Below are 19,582 nucleotides of genomic sequence, written 5' to 3'. Positions count from 1 at the left end.
ACGAACGTTTCTGATGATATGTTAACGTATATTTCAAACGCATTCTGGCTGTGAAATGTGATTATCTGGAATGTATAAAGAAACGCAGCCCTTATTTCATTTCTATAGGTAAATTCATTTTTTACATCTCGGCAAAATTTAAGGGCTTTTCTTTGGAAAAGTAATTATGCTTGTTCATTTTTACAAGACTATTCTAAAAATAAATTTTTCACAATATATGCAACAATTTTCATTCTAATATTTTTCCGCTAGCTTCGTATAAAAATATGGTTTATTCTACAACAAAAACATAAAAATATAACTCCTAAACTTTGTGCAAAACTCGCGAAAATTCAGCAAATTTTCATCAAAACTTTCAACTTTTTAATCAGATCTTTTAGAATTTTTTTGAGAATGCAATTTTGAAGCCCATTATATTCTAGTAAAAAAATTCTAATTATTGTTGACAAAAATGCAACCGTGTGCCACAATCCTGCTTGCATATTCTTGTTGGCAAACATTTGTGCTCTCTCCATGTACGTTTTACTAGTTTTTTGGCCAAACGAACACGATGTGGGATTGGTACCAACTTGTACAAGTTTTTTAAGTTCAGCCTTAGGTGGATTTTGATATCAGAATCTCATTTTTGTGAGAAGTGCAGATACTACATGTCTTGTAAGAATGAGATAGCATAATTATTTTTATAAAAAAGTCCGAGATAAAACTAGTAATTTTGAAGCAAAAAGCAAATCCGACTTCAATTCTCATAAAAAAATTTAAGTGTAACCGTTAAAAAAATATTCCAACGATTTGATAATTAAATTAAGTGTGTTATTTATTGTACTAACTAGTATATGTATTTTCAGTGGTATACAACCAATCATGAACTACCTCCCAAATTCCAAACCAAGTTTGTACCATTGCTCCAGCCAGACGAATCGACAACGCGTTGGCTAGAACGTGCCAAAGTACTATCAACAAATATTTGGCTTCACATCTGGCATGCTGTAGCTCGCGTAGTTTTACAATTTTTTATGACGCAGACTGATATTAATGGATATCTAAATCGTGGTTCTATGTTTATACTATCGGAACAACAATTTGGAAAACTGCTTAAATGTGGTGGTTTTGACTTCAAATCATATGATACTGTAATTATAAAACGGTTAACCTATCTTTATCCAATATTTAAAAAATTAAGCTTTTACAGATACACTGCTTAGATATTGGCGCCGGAGATGGTGAAATTACTATACGTTTGCTAAGATCGATTCAGGATTTACATCCAAATAGCAAAATTCATACATTTGCCACAGAAACCAGTTGGACAATGCGTGAGCGTTTAAAAAATAGGAACTTTAGTATTCTTGAACGGATAAGTGAGGTACAAAATGTCCAATTGATATCATGCTTGAACGTGCTGGACCGATGCATCGATCCAATAGATCTTTTGGAAGAAATTTATAAAGCGTTAGCCCCAAATGGACGTGTTTTATTGGCACTGGTTTTACCCTATGTACATTATGTGGAAATGAATTCATCCCACATGCCACTACGTCCTCTACTAAAACATTGGCCAGAACGTTCTCAGCAATTGAGTTTCGAAGCAGAGGCAGTTGCATTTTTTGAATTACTAGATCAAATGGGTTTCCGTATTGAAGCTTGGACTAAAGCACCTTATCTATGTGAAGGCGATTTAAGGCAATCATTTTATTGGCTAGTAGACATTGTAGTAGTATTGTCAAAAAAACCCTTAGGTAATAAAGTTTAAATATTTATACTAATGAATGTAAAATGTATGTATGTTATTTAAATGCATGCGACAAATGTAAATCTATTGTTCTCAAATGTGCCGGAAAGAAAAAAGGCACTAATGCTAGTAACTATTTTTTGTATTGAAGATTTAGTTATATATCCTATGGTATATTTGTAATCTATTGACCTTTGTATTTGTGGTATTTGTGTGCAATGGTATTACTTATAGTTTGTAGTTTGTAAATGTAGATGATTTTGCTTAGAACAATTGTAAATTGAATTTAAAATCAGCATCAAGAGTAAATTATAATTTCAAAGCATTTTTTGTTCACTTTTATTATGTACTTTTACTGCATATCAGCTTGGTAAAGTGTAAAAAATGCCATGTTAAACCATCTGTTTGTACGTTTTTAATTATAAAATTAACATCTAATTAGTAATGCTGTGACTAACAAAGAACTCTTTGTTAGCATCAAGACGATATGTTTGGGTAATCCATCTGCTAAACAACCCTGTCACGGATATAAACGAGTTTGTTCTGGTAGCATAGATGAATCGTTGTTGGGAAAGCGGGGTTTTGGTCTGAATTTTTTATATGGATTTGTTATTGTTGATGCAACCGCATATAAATCACGAAATTTTGTCTAAAAAACGGTCCTTAGCCAGATACAAATATGTTTTTTTTTTCTGTTACGTCGCACAGTGCGTAAATTTGGCGATCAAGGGGAAGGAATATCAAAAATCGAAGTTGGTAAAAAAAAGTTCAGGTACGATATATGTGCGTATGGATGTCTGATATAATAGAAAATCGGTCCCCAGTTGTTCGAAAATAAGGTAGAAGAATGTTGATCTTGTACAAACATGTCTGTTTGACGAACGATAATCGTCAATTGTCCGGCCTTTATCAATCAGTGGTCGTATTTGTCTCATTTCCTTACGAGATTACAGTCTGGGTATACTTTTCGTTTTACACATTGTAAACTTAAGTAAATACATCATTTTGCAATTTTAAACGTCATTCTTGCATGCTAATTGCGCTCCTTTAAATTTGAAAAAAAAAAATGCGATTTCACTTTTTTCATATAAGGATATAAATTGCTTGTCAGCGTGTATAAATCGGATCTATACGGGAATCTTTAATCGATCATCTGTCCAATAGGGCCAATGGTGCGACTTTGCACAAAATTGCACAATTTAAAAAAAAAAGTCGATTTAAAGTCAACCTTTTGTAAAGAAATCGCATTTGTTGTGTATTTTTGGTGACAAAAATTTAGTTATTGTGATTTTTTTTCATGTCAAATTTTCTGCAACATAGATATATCACTTTTAATTTTTGACTATAAAGACCTTCCCCTGGAAATGCCCATATAAAATATTGTACTTATGGAATCATGTACATCCTTTGAAACCGTAATCATACAGTCTATTATTAGTACATAACTAAAAATAATAATTTCTAGAGTCAAAATTGTGGGCGCTATGATTAATAATAAGGGAGAGAAGAAAAATTCCAAACTATCTTATTTAAAAATTTTCGTTTCAAAGTTTGTATAAATTGCCGAATGTCACCTGCTGGGATAACGATACCATATATTGACTGCTCCGTAAAATATGCAGGCATGTTCTGCAAATAGTACGATATGAAATCAGTAGGATCTAGAAAACTTATTTTGGAGATTTTTCAACAAAAAGTAAAAAATTTGGCACTAAATCGGTGGATAAGACCTCTTTAGGAAGATTGTATGCTGTTACAACAACAACAACGTAAATTATGTGTTTTTAGCAGTTTCCATTTGAAATATTATTACTTTAATTACAAATAGTCAAAAGTATTCTACAAATCACATTGATTTCAAGTCGTAGGATTTTCAGAACAGTCCTCATAATTGGCAAAATTTGCCGAATACTAATTTTTACTACCGCTGAATTAATTCTGATAAGAACCAATTTTCTAGATTTACGTTCTTTGGTAGGTTGGCCAACTTGCCTACACACGGCTTATTTACCACCAACTTCTAACGGTTCGCCAACTGGTTGGCCGATAAATCATTTTCTACGCAGACGATCATATGATTCCTGGTCACGAATTGGCGTTGTTTTCACTGCAAAACGAAAAAATTGAGAGCGAGCGAGAACACTGAACCGCATGACCAATCCTTTCAAATTTGACCAGCCGGCTGAGACCGAATCACTGATCAAAAGAGGGTTGGCTTGTGAATACAATTTGCTATTTGTTCCTTTTAGTAGCGAAATGGAGTATTTTTCATACTATTTCTCCTTTTAGTAGCAGAATGGTACATTTTTGTTGCAGTTGTATACAAAGTGGTACATATGTAGAATACAATTAATGCTAGCAATCCTTGTTTCGTTTGATTTTATCATGTTGTTTCTTATTGTTTTTGATATTTTATACACAAATGTAAAAAGTAGTAAAAAATATCTCTGAGACAAAGAATGACTCTCTGCATAACAGCAGGTTCTTTCCCGCACGCAACGCGGGATCCCGCTGGTGCTCAAAACAGCCCAGAAATCATTCCCGTACTCAACAAAATGGGCAATAGAGGGAAAATTTGGACGTATTGGATCGTAAGTGACTTCTACGTCCTGCCCGAAACAGCCCTGACTTTTTCTTCGGGTAAAAATGGATGAAGTGTCAAAGTGCTTATGAGCTGCTTTGTGTTTACATGTAGCTTGCATTTACTTTTAAGGAATAGTGAATGGCCTGTTGATTTATTTTCAATTAAAATCAAATTTGTGAAACCAGCCATTTGGTCGCCAGCCAACTTTGAGCTCGTTCAACTTTTTTTCCTTGCAACCCTGTGTTTGTTTACATTCTGTATACATACTTTTTTACTTTTATTTTATCTTTCAGCTTCGCTAAAAGCACTTTACCAACGCTTGGCTTACCAAATTTACGCCAATTCATAAAATTTTGCGATTTAAATTCATTTTCAATAATGTAAATAAAAATTCGTGTTGAATCCAAGAATGATAGAATACAAGATTGCGCCGATCGGAGAGGATTTTTGAGAATAACTTGTGTGTGACGTCACACTGGTGCAATTGCGAGAGAGAAATGCCAAAACGTGAGCAAGAATGGAAGAAGAAGAAAAAATGTTGCAAGGAAAACGTAAACAAGTTGCACCAGTGTGACGTCATGCAAACAGCGATTCTGTCAAATTCGTTAAGAGAGGAATAGCGGTCCGAGATCGGCGCAACCTTTGTATTCTCTCAATCGTGTGTTGAATCAAAAATAGCCTCGTCTGAATAGGGTGGGCAACTTATTCACTTTCAACTTCTCATTCAACTTCGCATTCAAGTTTTGTTGCCAGTGAAATCGCCCCGTGCCAAAGCCCTATTACATATCCGCGTATACATACACATACACGTAAATACATGTCCTGCAAACAAATGCTCCCGAAATCTTTTTAAAGCATCGGAAGTTTGTTCATATTTTTTTTTACGAATCTTTAAAGAAAAAAATATGAAGCGGTTGACAAGAAGTAGTAAAGAAATTGGTATAAAATTTCTGAAAAAAAAATTCTGAATTAATACCGAAATTAGGACAAAATGCGCTACCGGAATCGGTTCAGAACCAAAATGCGCTACCGGAATCGGGTAGGGTCCCAATTATTTCTTCTTTGATATGGCAGCACTGTATCCCAATTGGAGTAAATACTTGAATAGTGATAGCTTTTCGATAATCAAGTATCGCACATCACTAAAATAGTGCAAAGTGAGTTCTTAAAAGTGATAAAATTATACTGATAAAAATCAGTTTTAAGTATATTTTAGCTAAAAAGCTATAAAAAAGTGAAAACCACATTTCGTAATGTAACATAAAGTAAATGCACAAAGCGTTCGTTGGCTGGAAATACACATAATTGTATGTATGAACGCTTGTGTGCTACATATTCGCGTATATTTTTTCTTATACGATACATAAAAATGGACAATGTCGGTAATAACTCCTATATAAATGGAAAAAGTGTTTTGCAATGTGCATATTACATGCGCGATTGTTAAAAAATATAAACCGTATGTTCACTTTTTCATTGGGATATACTCGAAACTTGCTCGAGGGTGAATTTTTGCATACCACGCCTAGATTTTCCGCATTTGTGCAAAAAAAAACCTATTCACGGGAGTCGTACTCTAATTTTATAAATATATATATATTTTTTTAATGCGTGAATACATACATAGTTCTGTAGCGAATGGATTTAATGAATGTGACATCTTTTCTAAAACTACATATTTTAGGTATCCAAAGAAAGTACAATATGAGCAGATCACTTTTTTATATACATACATACATACCTATGTACATGCATACATATACTATTGATGTGAGACAGTGTTCCTCGATATAAAATTCATTAGCTTCATCCTAGTCGCGTTATATTATACTTTTATTCATGCGAAAAAGGGTGAAAAAACTTGTTGAGTCAAAAATGTTTAATTTAAAGTGTAAAAATACATTTTCCGAAAAGTATATTGGTCGTAATCATCACTTTTCTAAGGTTCTAAAAACATATATGCAAAACAAAAGTATACATATGTATGTATATATGTATGTAGGTATGAATATTCCAAAAGTATGCTGCGGCGCAGACATAGATTTTTTTATATACAGTAGTGAGCAGAAAAAAACAACATTTAGCAGGGATGAGCAGGAGGTAGAGATTATGAAGTGGGAAGTTTTTTGGTTTGATATACTAAATAAAGAGATGTAAATTAAGTAGTATAGTGAATGACAGTCACAGCTGATATCAAAATTTCAAAGCCAGGTTAATATTATGTATAAATAAATTATGTGTGCATAATCACTTATGTATGTATGTAGATGTACACACAGCTAAATGCGGACATCCATACATATGTACATACATATATGTATAGTGCGTGATAAAAATATAAAATTGGTCTAATTAAAAATTTAGAATGATTGACAATGTTCTAAAACAGTAGGAAAGAGGATAAACTTTGCATATACCCTGCAAACCAAAGTTCCCGAAATCTTTAGGAGTATCTCATTACTGTAAGAGCATAAACAGACGGCTGCGTTGATCCGGATTAACTCGGGAATTAACTGCAGTTGATCCGAATTAAGTCGAGTTAATCCGTTAGCTTTAACGGTTTTTTTACGAATCTTCAAAGAAACATATGAAGTGGTTGACACGAACTCGTAAGAAAATTTCTTTACGAAAAATAAAGAAAATTCTGAAAAACTTCCGAAAGAAATTCTTCACATAGCAGCACTATTTTCATTGCTTTACCGATTTTCTTCCGAAATTTCGTAAAAGAATCAAAGTTTGCACAGTTTATTTTATTTTAGAAAATTGGGCAAAAAATCGGAAGAGATTTTTACGAATTCTTTCAAATTTCTCTACAATTCAGAATACTCTGAAAAAATTGTTTGCTGGTTACATACACATGTATGTATTTACATATGTACATACATGTAAACCCTGCAAACCATTTGTTCAGAGTATTCTGAATTGTAGAGAAATTTTAAGGAATTCGTAAAGATCTCTTCCGATTTGTTGCCGAATTTTCTAAAACGATATTCACTGTGCACACTTATTCATTTATAAAATTTCGGAAGAAGATCGGTAAAGCAATGAAAATAATGCTGCTTTTTTCAGAATTTTCTTTATATTTCGTACAGAAATTTCTTTACGAGTTCGTGTCAACCACATACTTTAATAATTCGTAAAAAAAAATCGTTACAGAAATGAGATACTCCTAAAGATTTCGTTAGGATTTCGGGAACTTTGGTTCGCAGGGAACTTATCTCGGTATTCACCTAATTTCACGGTAAACTTTTTTATATTAAGAGTAAAATTAAACTATAATTTAATTTGATTCATTCAAATCGGAACAATATTATTGCTACTTATTAAGTGGGAGCTAGTTCAACTTTTTCTTCATTACTACACATACATTATATATATATATATATATATATATTTTATTGAAAACAGATTATTTTTTCAGTTTTCTAATTTAATTTTATTTTACTCTCTACCTTATCTGCAAAATGCAATAATTGTAGATCAATATATGGATGAATACCCCGATATATTAATACCATCGTTTAATGCCAAGTATATTTATATTCCATTTGATCAATTACTATTACACGGCACGTCAGTGCAAATATTGCTATGCATTTTCATGTTGAATCCTTTACAGAAGCGCAATAGGTTGGGAACTGCACGCACATCATTGTACACAAAACCAAATAAAAGAAACGAGAGTTCAAAAATAAATAAATCAAACAAACACACAATTAAAGCACAAGTATTTGGAAACTTAACACTCAAAACAAGAACCACAGCAACAGCAGCGACGCACATATCTTAAAAACGCTTCTTGATCTTTGAGCTAATTAGACTGGCTCAAAACGGAGGAAATAGGGAGGCGGAGTCTCCCGACGGGGCGCAAGAGAACAGAGCAGCGTGTTGGTGGACACCTTGGACGGCTATGGGTTGCTTCGGGTCACCCAGCTCCAAACAAACGGATGTAAATTCAGAAGACTCCAAAAGTCAAAAGCGTCGAAGCGATGCAATATCAAAGCAGCTCCAAAAGGATAAGCAACTATATCGAGCTACCCATCGACTACTATTGCTAGGAGCTGGTGAGTCGGGAAAATCGACTATTGTAAAGCAAATGAGAATTTTGCATGTTGATGGATTTTCCGAGCAAGAAAAGAAGCAAAAGGTCGATGATATTAAGAAGAATATACGCGATGCAATCCTGGTAAGTAATAATAAATTTAGACTACTAGCGATTACTGTAACATATTCATAACATAATTTCATATATTTCTATGTATGTATGAATGTGTAAACGTGTGTGCATGTGCGAATATGTAGATATGCATATGTACACATACTTTATAGAATTCAATTGATTATTTGACTTTCTATTTTAGACAATTACTGGTGCCATGAGCACACTGAATCCACCTGTTTCTTTGGAAAAAAAGGAGAACGAGACAAGGGTTGAATACATTCAGGATTACGCTTCCAGTAAGAATATTAAATTAAATTATTGCTTAAATTAATAATTACATATGTATGTACGTTTATAGAACTTAATTACTTATGTGAAAATTTAAGCTTTAGACTTTCAAAAGTTATTCAAAAGAAGGTCATATTTTGAAGTAGTATTAAAAACACAAACAAAAGTTTTCATTTTTTAATTTAATGATTACATAGGAAACGTTTTAAATATTTACTCTCCACGTATTATGTATGTATAAATAAATAATTGTATGTATGTCATAGAATTAGGCTGATCTTAAAAAGTTATGCTAGAAACAACTTTTTTTTCAAATGGTTCCTTATTTTAGTAAAAATTAAAAAAATATTTACAATATACCTTTAGTCATACGTACATTAGGGCGGATTAATTTAATTTCGAAAAAAAGTGTATGGCATATTCCAATTCTATGATCGATTCTAAGCAAAAATGGTTAACAAAGTATATACAACAAATGACGTTTGACCCTCCCAATTTTTAAAAGAACAATCAGTGTATGTACCATAATATTTCCTGAACAAAATTAATTTTTCATTTACAAAATTTTGTGTTTTCTTCATAAACTGATTTCCTGATTTTTCTTTTGAAAATTGGGATGGTCAAACGTAAGTTTTGGTCTAAAGTGTGTTCGCCAACCTTGCTTAGAATTAATCGTATAATTTTAAATTAGAAATAATTCATATAATTTCTACGAAAACTTTGCTCCGAAGAAATTACTCCACCCTAGCGTACATATGTACTAACTTTTTACTAACTTCCTATAAAATTTCTTTCAGGTCCCGATTTTAATTATCCTCCGGAATTTTATGAGCATACAGAGGAATTATGGAAAGATCGAGGAGTATTGCAAACATTTGAAAGATCAAATGAATATCAACTGATTGACTGCGCAAAATAGTGAGTTCGCTTAGAATATTGATTGTTTAGTCTTAAACTGCAATAAATTTTCCAGCAAAAAAAGTATTTTTTTTAATTTCTTCATTATGGAAAATTCCTACCATTTTCGCATTTCCTGCCATTTTAACATTTGCAACTTGCCAAATATATCTAAATCCACATTTTTATTTTATATTTTCTCCTTCTTTCAAGTTTTTTGGATCGGGTAAGCATAATAAAGAAACCAGATTATACACCAAGCGAGCAGGATATTTTAAGATGCCGTGTCTTGACTTCTGGCATTTTCGAAACACGATTTCAAGTGGATAAAGTAAATTTCCAGTAAGTACCTGCATAAAAAACGATGTACATATGTATATACCTATGCATATGCATATTCATGCCCAACATAATCTACATATAACTTAACATGCATAAATATTAATTAATTTTGCAGCATGTTCGATGTTGGAGGCCAACGTGATGAACGGCGTAAATGGATTCAATGCTTCAATGATGTTACAGCTATAATTTTTGTAACTGCATGTTCAAGCTACAATATGGTATTGCGAGAAGATCCAACGCAAAATCGTCTCCGTGAATCATTGGACTTATTCAAAAGCATTTGGAATAACAGGTAATTAAAAGAAATGTTGCATTTGATAAAAAATGATGTTAAGTTAGGGCGTAATTTTACTATAAAAAATATAGTTATTTTTATGCATTCAAACGACTCCAAAGAAAATAAGAAATAAATACATGTTTGCAGTTTATTTTATATTTATATATGCTGCAGAAAAGTTTGGGGAAATCATATGTACATCTCATCAGCATATTTATTTGTATTGTATTTAGTATTTGCATATTAAATATTATGCGCAATATCCGCTTTTTTAATCTCGATTAATTTTAAACTATTCATATTTGCAGATGGTTACGCACAATTTCTGTAATTTTATTTTTAAATAAGCAAGATTTGTTAGCTGAAAAAATTAAAGCTGGAAAGAGTAAACTTTCGGAATACTTTTCCGAATTTAACAAGTATCAAACACCAAGTAAGTATAAGCAAATAAAAATGATTTATGTTTGTGCTTCAGTGGTTTGGGTAGATATTAATTGGGCGTGCAGTTAACATTTATTATTACTTAGACGTGATAACTCTCATTCGGTAATTAACTATAGATATTGAGGGCATTAAGTAACATTCATACAAAAAAAATCCGACGAATTGATAAGCTCCTCCTTTTTTGAAGTCGGTTAAAAATGTAAAGTTAGTCACCGAACGCGAGTTAGTTGTCTACTGTGAAAGCGGCCGATGTTTGATTTGTTAGATTATATTAGAAGCACTTGTAAATCAGCTGCCAAATAAGATTTAAAAAAAAACTGACAACTTATTTTGAGTTTACACTGACATATTCAAAGTCTATTCTAACGCCACACACACATATTCCGACGAATTGATAAGCTCCTCGGTTAAAATGAAGTTGGTTAAAAATGTAAAGTTAATCACCGAATGTGAGTTAGTTGTCTACTGTTGAAGCCGCCGATGTTTAATTTGTTAGATTATATTAGAAGCACTTGTAAATCAGCTGCCAAATAAGATTTTAAAACAAAAACTGACTTTATTTTGAGTTTACACTGACATATTCAAAGTCTATTCTAACGCCGCATTTCCAAAAAAAATGCATTTGCAAAACGCCTTGTGGAGACGAACTTGATGACAATTTTTTTTAATTTCCGTCTTTGTAAAAAAAAAAATGTTTGTCACTTTACGCTCAATGGAAATCCAGCTTAACATAGGTTCACATAAACCACTCAATTGCCGAAACAGGTACTTGGAAATACATAAAAGCTTTAAAAATAAAGCTATACTTAAGAAAAAGATTTTAGGTCCAAAATATTAAAAACTATCGTAAATTTTTATGATTAATCTTTTGCTCACCTTACATAATTTCAATTTTAACAAGTAACAACCATTTGCGGTAATTTCTGTTATTCCCTAAGGCGATTGGGCTTTCAAAAATATTAAAATATATAAAATAAAAATAAAAATAAAAAATAAAATAAAGGACAAAAATATTTTTGTGCCCTAAAAGGTAAAAAAAAAATCATAAAAAATGTTGTACCTTAGTTGGTTCGTGCTCTGGTTCGCGCTCAGGTTCGCATTTCCACGAAGGTCGATTTGACGCTGAATATATACATATTCCCTTACATACGAAATTCAACTGAAGTAACATTTCTCAAAAGTACATATCGATGGTACTCTGCAATAACGACACAATTCAAAATTCAAAGAAAAAAACTCTTACTACTGTTATATGGCTCATATCTCTAGCGATCACTGGTTTCGTTGTTACTCGCTTTTTACTATCAGTAACAAAAATGTCAAACAGCAAAATTACTCTCTGCGGTGAGAGTAAAAAGTGAGTAGCAGCCAAAAAGTACGCGAACAAAAAAAGCATTTTTTCAAACAGTGATCGCTTTACACCCAGCCAGCAAAAAATCCGAAAACGAAAAATAAGTCTATGATAACCGGATTTTTGTCCGTTTACCGATTCCATTTCCGGATACTTTAATGATCCCACTAAAGTGTGCGGCAGAAACGTATGTACAGCAAAGTACCGAAAATGGTGATGAAAAGGATAAGTTTTCGCCTGTTTTTTTCTGAAATTTGTCTGATTGAATTTTTCGTTCAAAACGCTTTCCTTCTGCACTTCACAGATACTTTTTCATGGTTCAAAAGATATAAAATAATAAATAATATAAAAAAAACTTTTTAATATACAACGCTTTTATAAATGGACTAAAAAGTAGAAAATAATATTTCTCAGTCCCATAGAATTTGTTTTGATAACTTTTGATTTTGAAATTTTAGCAAAAGTCATTATAAACAATCTATGAAATTGAAAATGAAAAACGTGGAGCGCATGCAATACAAAGCATTCGATTTAACTGACAATAGTCAAACTACATAACGTAGACCTAAAATTTCTACAGCGAAAGTAGAACTTTGAAATCGATTTTAAGCGGTCGTTATTCATATACCCACATAGATACATACATATATTACTTTTCATATCAATTCAAGCGTATTTTTTGGAGTACGGAATCATTTTTCCTGTAACTCCAATGTCCGACAATTTTTTTTCTATGGATGAAAATAATAACAGCGTCAGGAAAAAAACTTGCTAAAAATCAATGGGATTATTTAGCACTTTGCACTTTGTTATACTACAATTTAATGGGCTATAAAACTGCATACTTTGAATTTTTCTAAAAAAATCTTATTAGAAAGTTGCTAATTAGTATGCAAATTTATTGAATATTATTGAGTTTTGCAAATAGTTTAGAGATTTTATTTTTATGTTCCTTGCTGTGGTATGAACTATATTTTTATAACAAATTAGCGAAAAGAAATTAGAACAAAAAACTTTGCATACATTGAGAAAAATTCTCTGTGTCAATACTTTTGTACGGCACTGTATTTATATATGTACAAGCACTTCCAGGGTTTAAACTCTCCTCTCTACTTCGTCGTCAGTCGATGTCAGTATAATCGCAATATAACAATATTTAATAGATTAAAATTTTTAATTCTTATTATAATTTGACTTTATTTTGTGCTAAACTAAAAAATTACCATGTCAAATTCCCACTTGACACTGAAATGACAAAAATTGTATTTCTTTATGCGGAGTGGAAATCGGACATTGTATTATTTTTTTAATCGAAAGCCCGGAACAAAATGGAAATTTCAATAATTTATTTTCTTGTTTTAATTTACAGGTGATGCTATAACAGAATCTGGTGATGACCCAGAAGTGATCAGAGCAAAATATTTCATTCGAGATGAATTTTTGGTAAGTAAGAAATTTGAATACATACATATTTGGGAAAAATAACAGAAACGTCTTACTCTTTAATCACCCTTATTCCGGTTGTCGTAAGTCGTTCGTTGAAATGAGTCGTAGATAAAAACATTAACGACAGATTTTAACACGTTTTCACTACTTCTTCATTTCGAAAGGATAATAGGAATACACATTTTTAGTAGATTATGTCATCGGTTGCCTCATAACGGCAATGAAAATCTCAAATTTCGACGAACGACTGTCGTTCCGATAATCGGAATAGGGCCGATTGGCTCTGTAAATGATAAGAACTTTATAAATGCAAATTTGTCACAGGAAAAGTTAAAAGAGCCAATTTCTGTTCTCCTGTTCTCTAATAATGTGAAGTGAAAATATTTTTCACCACTTCACATAAAATTGCGATTCGTTTTTCGAATCAAGGCTCAATAAACAGTTGAAGTAATAAAACAGCTTTCCCACTTTAATATCGTGTCATTCGGCTATCTTATCCAACATTTTAAAGGCAAATTTTCAAATACACAAGATGGTTCAAATCAATATAAATATTTCTTCTCGCTCCTATTACTTCACCTAGTATAATTTCACTATGTTTTCGAATGAGAATCAAAGTTTTGTGTCTTTGAAAAAGAAGAGTTCGGCATTTTGTTCAAAGACATCATCTTGTCATAAAGAATATTGTTGCCTTAAACTCAAAAAGTATTTAATGATCGGGAATCGCTTAAAATGAAAAACAAAACTAAGTTTTTATTTTCACATCACCGTTTCATAGAACGAGACTTGCTACACTCTTTTCTATGCTACAAACCGCAGCTTTTTACCTGCACTAGTGTTTTTTTTTTTTACTTCAAAAATGGACAGATTGCCAATAAAAGTACAAATCGATTTCAGTTGTTAACTTCAAAGTGGTTTTCCTCGAAAACTTATTTTCGAACCGTCGATCCCTCTTAACTTTTCCTGTCACATATAGCAAATTTTATTTATATTTATGCAAAGTAAAAAAAGCTTGCAAAAAGTAAAAGCACACCATGTGCATGCATACATCCTCAAAATTAAAGGGTAGCTCGTTACTTGTTATTCCTCTACATACAATTTTGAATATGGGTGTTTCCATCGGAAAATCTACCGCGAAAAAAGTCATATATCTAACTTATTTATGGGCCAATTTGTCTGCTTTTTCAAATATATACTGGTGTTGCTAGGTGCGCCAGGGTCGAGATATATTGAAAAACCGTATGTAGTTGAAACATAATAAATCATTGATTTCCAAGAAAAGATTACCCTGAATTATCGCTGAAGTCAAAATATACAGTATATTCGACAAAATTCATGTTTTATTTGCGTTAAAAATTCATTTACAAGCAATATTAACAAAAATATATATATGGAAATTTGTGTCACGTCACTAACGTTTCACACTTGAGGTTGTAAAAGAAAATTAAAACAAGTTGCATTAATTCAAAAAACTCTAAAAACAACTGGCATTACTTCAAATCATACTTTCGCAGAGTTTTGCGATTTTGTAAGAGAAGGAAAAATCTACTTCCATTTTTGTCACGTAACGTCTCGCGTATATTTCAGGACCATGCGGTTCGATTGTTTTCATTTTTCGGTTAAACATAGAGCTAATTATGTGCTACACAAGGGTCCAAAAAAGTAAAAAAAAAACAAATGTTTTTCCTTGTTTGTATCTCATTTAAACGTACGACTGTCACGTATATGACGTATGGAAATACCCATATGCGACTTTGTATATGCTCACATACATACATACATTTTGGTTGCACTGAAAATTTCACGTCATCACACACAAAATTCAAAAATCCGTTGTAAGCCCAGATCAATCAAGCCCGGTACGGTACCGCTCACTACAATTTCGTAGAACAGATCGTCGTAGCCCGAACACAATGAAAACGACGAGCTGCGGACCACAGTTGTCAAATTATTTTAACACGTACTCTTATGTACATAGATAATTATTTGGCGACGACTGTGTTTGTGGCCAGATTATATCTATTATATCTATCTATTTTCCAGCGACAGATCAAACTCATGTCAAACTCACACAAATTCATGATTTCACACTGCCGCATTCAAAAAAATCATGTCGTCATCGACTTAGAGTTTAAATGATGAGGATAACAAATTGGAAGCTGTGGCCCGTAGCACGTCGTTTTCAATGTGTTTAGAACTTCAGCTTGCATTGCGAACGATTCTGTATATCCTTGTGGCCCACCGGGCCTGTTTGAGCAGGTTTTTCAAGTTTGTTTGTTAGGATTTTCCTTTTGATATTTAGTTTTTTAATTAATATGAGTACTTTGGTATTATGCACTACCTCCTTAATGCCAATGTTTTTAAAAACCTTGCTTGGAAGACTTTTATAGGCCTTATATAATAATTCATGGACATCTCGGTCATTGAAAATTCCATCGCCGTGAGAACAAGCTGCTACCATTAAACGGATTGGCCAGTGAATCAAGGTCTCGAAAATAGTGTGGCCAGAGAAAAAAGGTACAATTTGCTTCCTTATCCTTGTTGTTATAGGTCCTATGGCACAAATTGGAGCAAAATTTTGTACTCACAAAATTAATCTAATAATGCGGGTTTGTTGAGGAGATTGTTTCCTTTATAATTGTTTTCTTATGAATATTTCGCTATTTTCGCCGTTTGAAATATGAGCTCAGCTGTTCTAAAATACGAATTCGCGCTTCAGGCCGCTATACATACTATCCTCTCGATCTTAGAATACTTAATTTCAAAAATCATGAGCCCCACCTTTTTTCTTAAATTTTGGTGCAATATCACTACAATATGTAGTTAACCTGCCAAGGAGCCTTCTATCATTTTCGTGTGGCCTTTGGGGTTCGTTCCATTTCATTACGTTTTCATGCGATGATGCCTGTTAGTTTCAGCTGTCAACAATATTTGCAGGCCTTTTAATTTTATTCCTAACATATCGCCCGCAAAGTCTTCGATCCGAGAAGTGCTCAACTTTTTGATTTTCTTCAGTGCCGTTGAACGCTTAAAAAGTTGTTAAGCAAAATTTATTCTGATTCATGAAAACAAAGTATCCAAAGTATCCCTTCGTTTTCTCCATTTTCTTAACCCTTGAATGCCTGTTTATAAAATATCGAGCATAGACTCCGATAAATTTAGGCCTCCAAATTGATGCACTCATCAAGAAATCACTGCTCTAAAGCTCAACTTACCTTAGAATAATAATAGATAAGCATATCAGTTATTAGCGAAAGATAAACTCAAAAAGAAAACGGAATGGATATTTCATAATACAGCATTTACCTACTTTTTTCGTTGCAAATGTACGTTCCTGCCGCAAAATGGAGTGAAAGTGATAAAATGAAGCTTTTAAGAGCTTTCGAAGCTATTAAAAATATCTTGCAATATCTGTATACTAGCTATTGTAAAAAAATATTGTTTAAAATCGATTACATTTGGCGCCAATGCGATTTTTGTAAAGAGTGCTTTAAGACATGCTTCGAAATGAAGCCCCCGATACCCACAAGTCCAGATATAACCTCGGATCATGCAAGAAAATGTTCCTTTTCAAGTGTATCCGAGTATATGTAATACGTGATTTTAATGTCGGGGAAAAAGCAAACTAAATAGAGAAATGAAAGAGTCCTCGGCGATACAATAACCTATTGTTAGTGACAGCCGCCTTTCCAGACCATTACGCCAAGTGCTCTAATCTGCTCATACAATATGAAAGAAAATGACGTGAGAACCTAGCTCTTGCTAGCGCGAGGTTGCTGAAGGGCTATGCTCTGTGGGGCATTTCTCGAAAAAGTGACTGCTAAAAGGTACCAGCCAAATGGCTTTGAAAATCTCAAATCTGGAGGAAAATGCAAGCTCTGAAATCAAATGCGAATCAAACAAAAGATTCAAGTACGTATACTTATTATAACAGAGACCCAAAACAAGCCAAATTATTTGGATATACAAGCTAATCTTCCAACAATAATCGCAGAATTGCTTATTTATGATTTTCTTATTTTTTTCCTAAACTTTCTCATAATCTGCGCCACTTTTGTTTATCACCCAAATCCAAATCATTACCATAAATCATTCAAACCAACCAACAAATGCACCACATTCTAAAAAAAAAGAGAAAAAATAATAATATTCAAAATTAAAAATAAACTAAAAAAAATATTTGCTCCTTCGTTCTTCTGCCTCATTACAGCGTATTTCAACTGCTAGTGGCGATGGCAAACACTACTGTTATCCGCACTTTACATGTGCAGTTGATACGGAAAATATCAAAAGAGTGTTTAATGATTGTCGAGATATAATTCAAAGAATGCATCTTCGCCAATATGAGTTGTTATAGGTTTATTTTTAGTGTCAGTGGAAATAAAAATATGCAAATAAAAAACAAAATTCTTTAAGAACAATTAAATAAAAATACCATGTTTGATCAAAGACACATATTCATATTTTTATTCCTAAAAAAATAGGCGGGGAGGAAGCAGGTATTCTATATAAAAATATGTACGTATACATATGTACATTAGGGTGTCCCTTATTTCGAAAAGGGCTCGGATTCTCGTTCTTACCCCCTAGAAATGTGTGAATAGCCTATAAAATAAACTATACAAAGTTTTGGTTCAATCAAAAAATATTTAGAGGTGGCTCAAAGCGCTCAAAGTTTTATATGGCGAAAAAACAATTTTTTGTAGAAATGGTATAGAACCCATGAAAGTCAATATTTTCCAATCGCCAAACTCTTTCTCTTCAGGGCACTTCCACAAAAATAACCAATTATTTATTTAAAAGTTTATTAATATTAAAAATTTGTTATGGTTCCCCCAAAACCCCTAAAAATGCAATGAGGGGATCCATAAAAATTGTTAATACTAAACAAATTTTAAATAACCAATTGGGTGTTATTTTTTGAAGTCTCCTAAAGAGAGAGTTTGCCAATTAAAAAATATTGCTTTTCAAGGATTCTATACAATTTCTACGAAAAATAGTTTTTCCGCCATATAAAACAAATGGGAAACTTTGAGCGCTTTGAGCCACCTCTAAATCTTTTTTGATTGACCTAAAATTTGTATAGTTTAGTCTTTAGGCTATTCACACGTTTCTAGGGGGTAAGGCCGAGAATCCAAACACTTTTATTTTTCTCCATATAACTAAGGGCTATCCTAATGTACATACATACATATATGTATAGTATTTAAGTAGGTAAGTATGTATAAATAATACACAAAATTGTTATGTAGGAAATTCGTAAATATTTTATTGTTGGGAACTAAAGAAAATAATTAGGCAACACAAATACACAACTTTTTTATATAAATATAGTGTAATTCGTACCACAGTGTATACAGTGTGCCAATACTGACGTTTCTTTTTGTTCATATCCATATTTGGCAATTGTTTGTTTGCCAGTACTTCCCTGCAAAAACTTTTATTTTTTTGATAAGCGCTGGGTTGGCACACTGTATACATACTAGGGTGTTCGATTACTCGCCTTTTTTCCAAACCCGGTTTTCGAGGTTTTCGTAAAATTGCAATTTCTAAAAAAACGTGTGCCCTATTTTGAATTTAAGAATAAACCGGTGCCCTATTTTGAAATTAAGAGAAAAACCGGATAAACCGGCTTTATTTTACATAGTTTTCATGCAGTGAAAATACTTATGTTGGTATGAAGTCATGGAAAAAATTACTATAAAACTAACGTATGTGGAATGAAATACGAACTGATGTAGTAAAAAGAAACAGCTATACTATCGGATGCAACAAATATTACATACATAGATATTGTCGAAATTTGCAAGAAAAATTTTTATAGAAAAGATTCATGTCCATAACGATTGGCTTGCTTAAATTTTCGGGCATAGTGCGGAGGGCTTTTTTTTTTAAATACTATTTTGGGACTTTATTGTGCCAATTTGAGTTATTATTGTTTTTAGCCATTTCGACGACAAACAGTTCATAGTTATATCTGGAGTCGGTTTATGGGTCCCCAATGAAAAAATTTTCCCTATTCCGTTGTACAAAACTGAAATAAATGTGGTGCAAGCATA

The 19,582-nt window shown here is 32.5% G+C and overlaps 2 protein-coding genes across 6 annotated transcripts; both read left to right on the top strand.

Annotated features, from left to right (window-relative positions):
* Nucleotides 1-845: 845 nt before the first annotated feature.
* On the top strand, nt 846-1,774 carry LOC118751023 (methyltransferase-like protein 9; the record flags this gene model as incomplete). The annotated part of the gene is given in 2 exon segments (XM_036485782.1): nt 846-1,130; nt 1,190-1,774. Coding segments are annotated over 2 exon segments (846 nt in total), but the record flags the coding sequence as incomplete, so codon positions are not given.
* Nucleotides 1,775-5,373: 3,599 nt separating this feature from the next.
* LOC118751029 (guanine nucleotide-binding protein G(s) subunit alpha) lies at nt 5,374-18,103 on the top strand. Of its 5 annotated transcripts, none has more exons than XM_036485789.1 (9): nt 5,374-5,470; nt 7,933-8,499; nt 8,675-8,771; nt 9,561-9,681; nt 9,874-10,002; nt 10,118-10,297; nt 10,591-10,715; nt 13,447-13,520; nt 17,734-18,103. In XM_036485789.1, exons 2-9 carry the CDS (start codon nt 8,224-8,226, stop codon nt 17,878-17,880), a joined length of 1,149 nt encoding a protein of 382 aa, XP_036341682.1. In that variant the 5' UTR covers nt 5,374-5,470; nt 7,933-8,223; the 3' UTR covers nt 17,881-18,103. The 5 variants fall into 5 exon arrangements, with proteins under 5 accessions (XP_036341682.1, XP_036341681.1, XP_036341685.1 ...); XM_036485788.1 differs by having other exon boundaries at nt 5,412-5,620; XM_036485792.1 differs by lacking the exon at nt 5,374-5,470 and adding an exon at nt 5,625-5,695.
* The last annotated feature ends 1,479 nt before the right edge of the window (nt 18,104-19,582 follow it).

This window comes from Rhagoletis pomonella, unplaced genomic scaffold (genome assembly GCF_013731165.1).
Source record: "Rhagoletis pomonella isolate Grant_MI unplaced genomic scaffold, Rhpom_1.0 Rhpom_scaffold_00498, whole genome shotgun sequence".
NCBI classification, from domain to species: domain Eukaryota; kingdom Metazoa; phylum Arthropoda; class Insecta; order Diptera; family Tephritidae; genus Rhagoletis; species Rhagoletis pomonella.
Note: the sequence above shows the minus strand (reverse complement) of the source record. Positions and strands in the feature narration are given on the sequence as shown.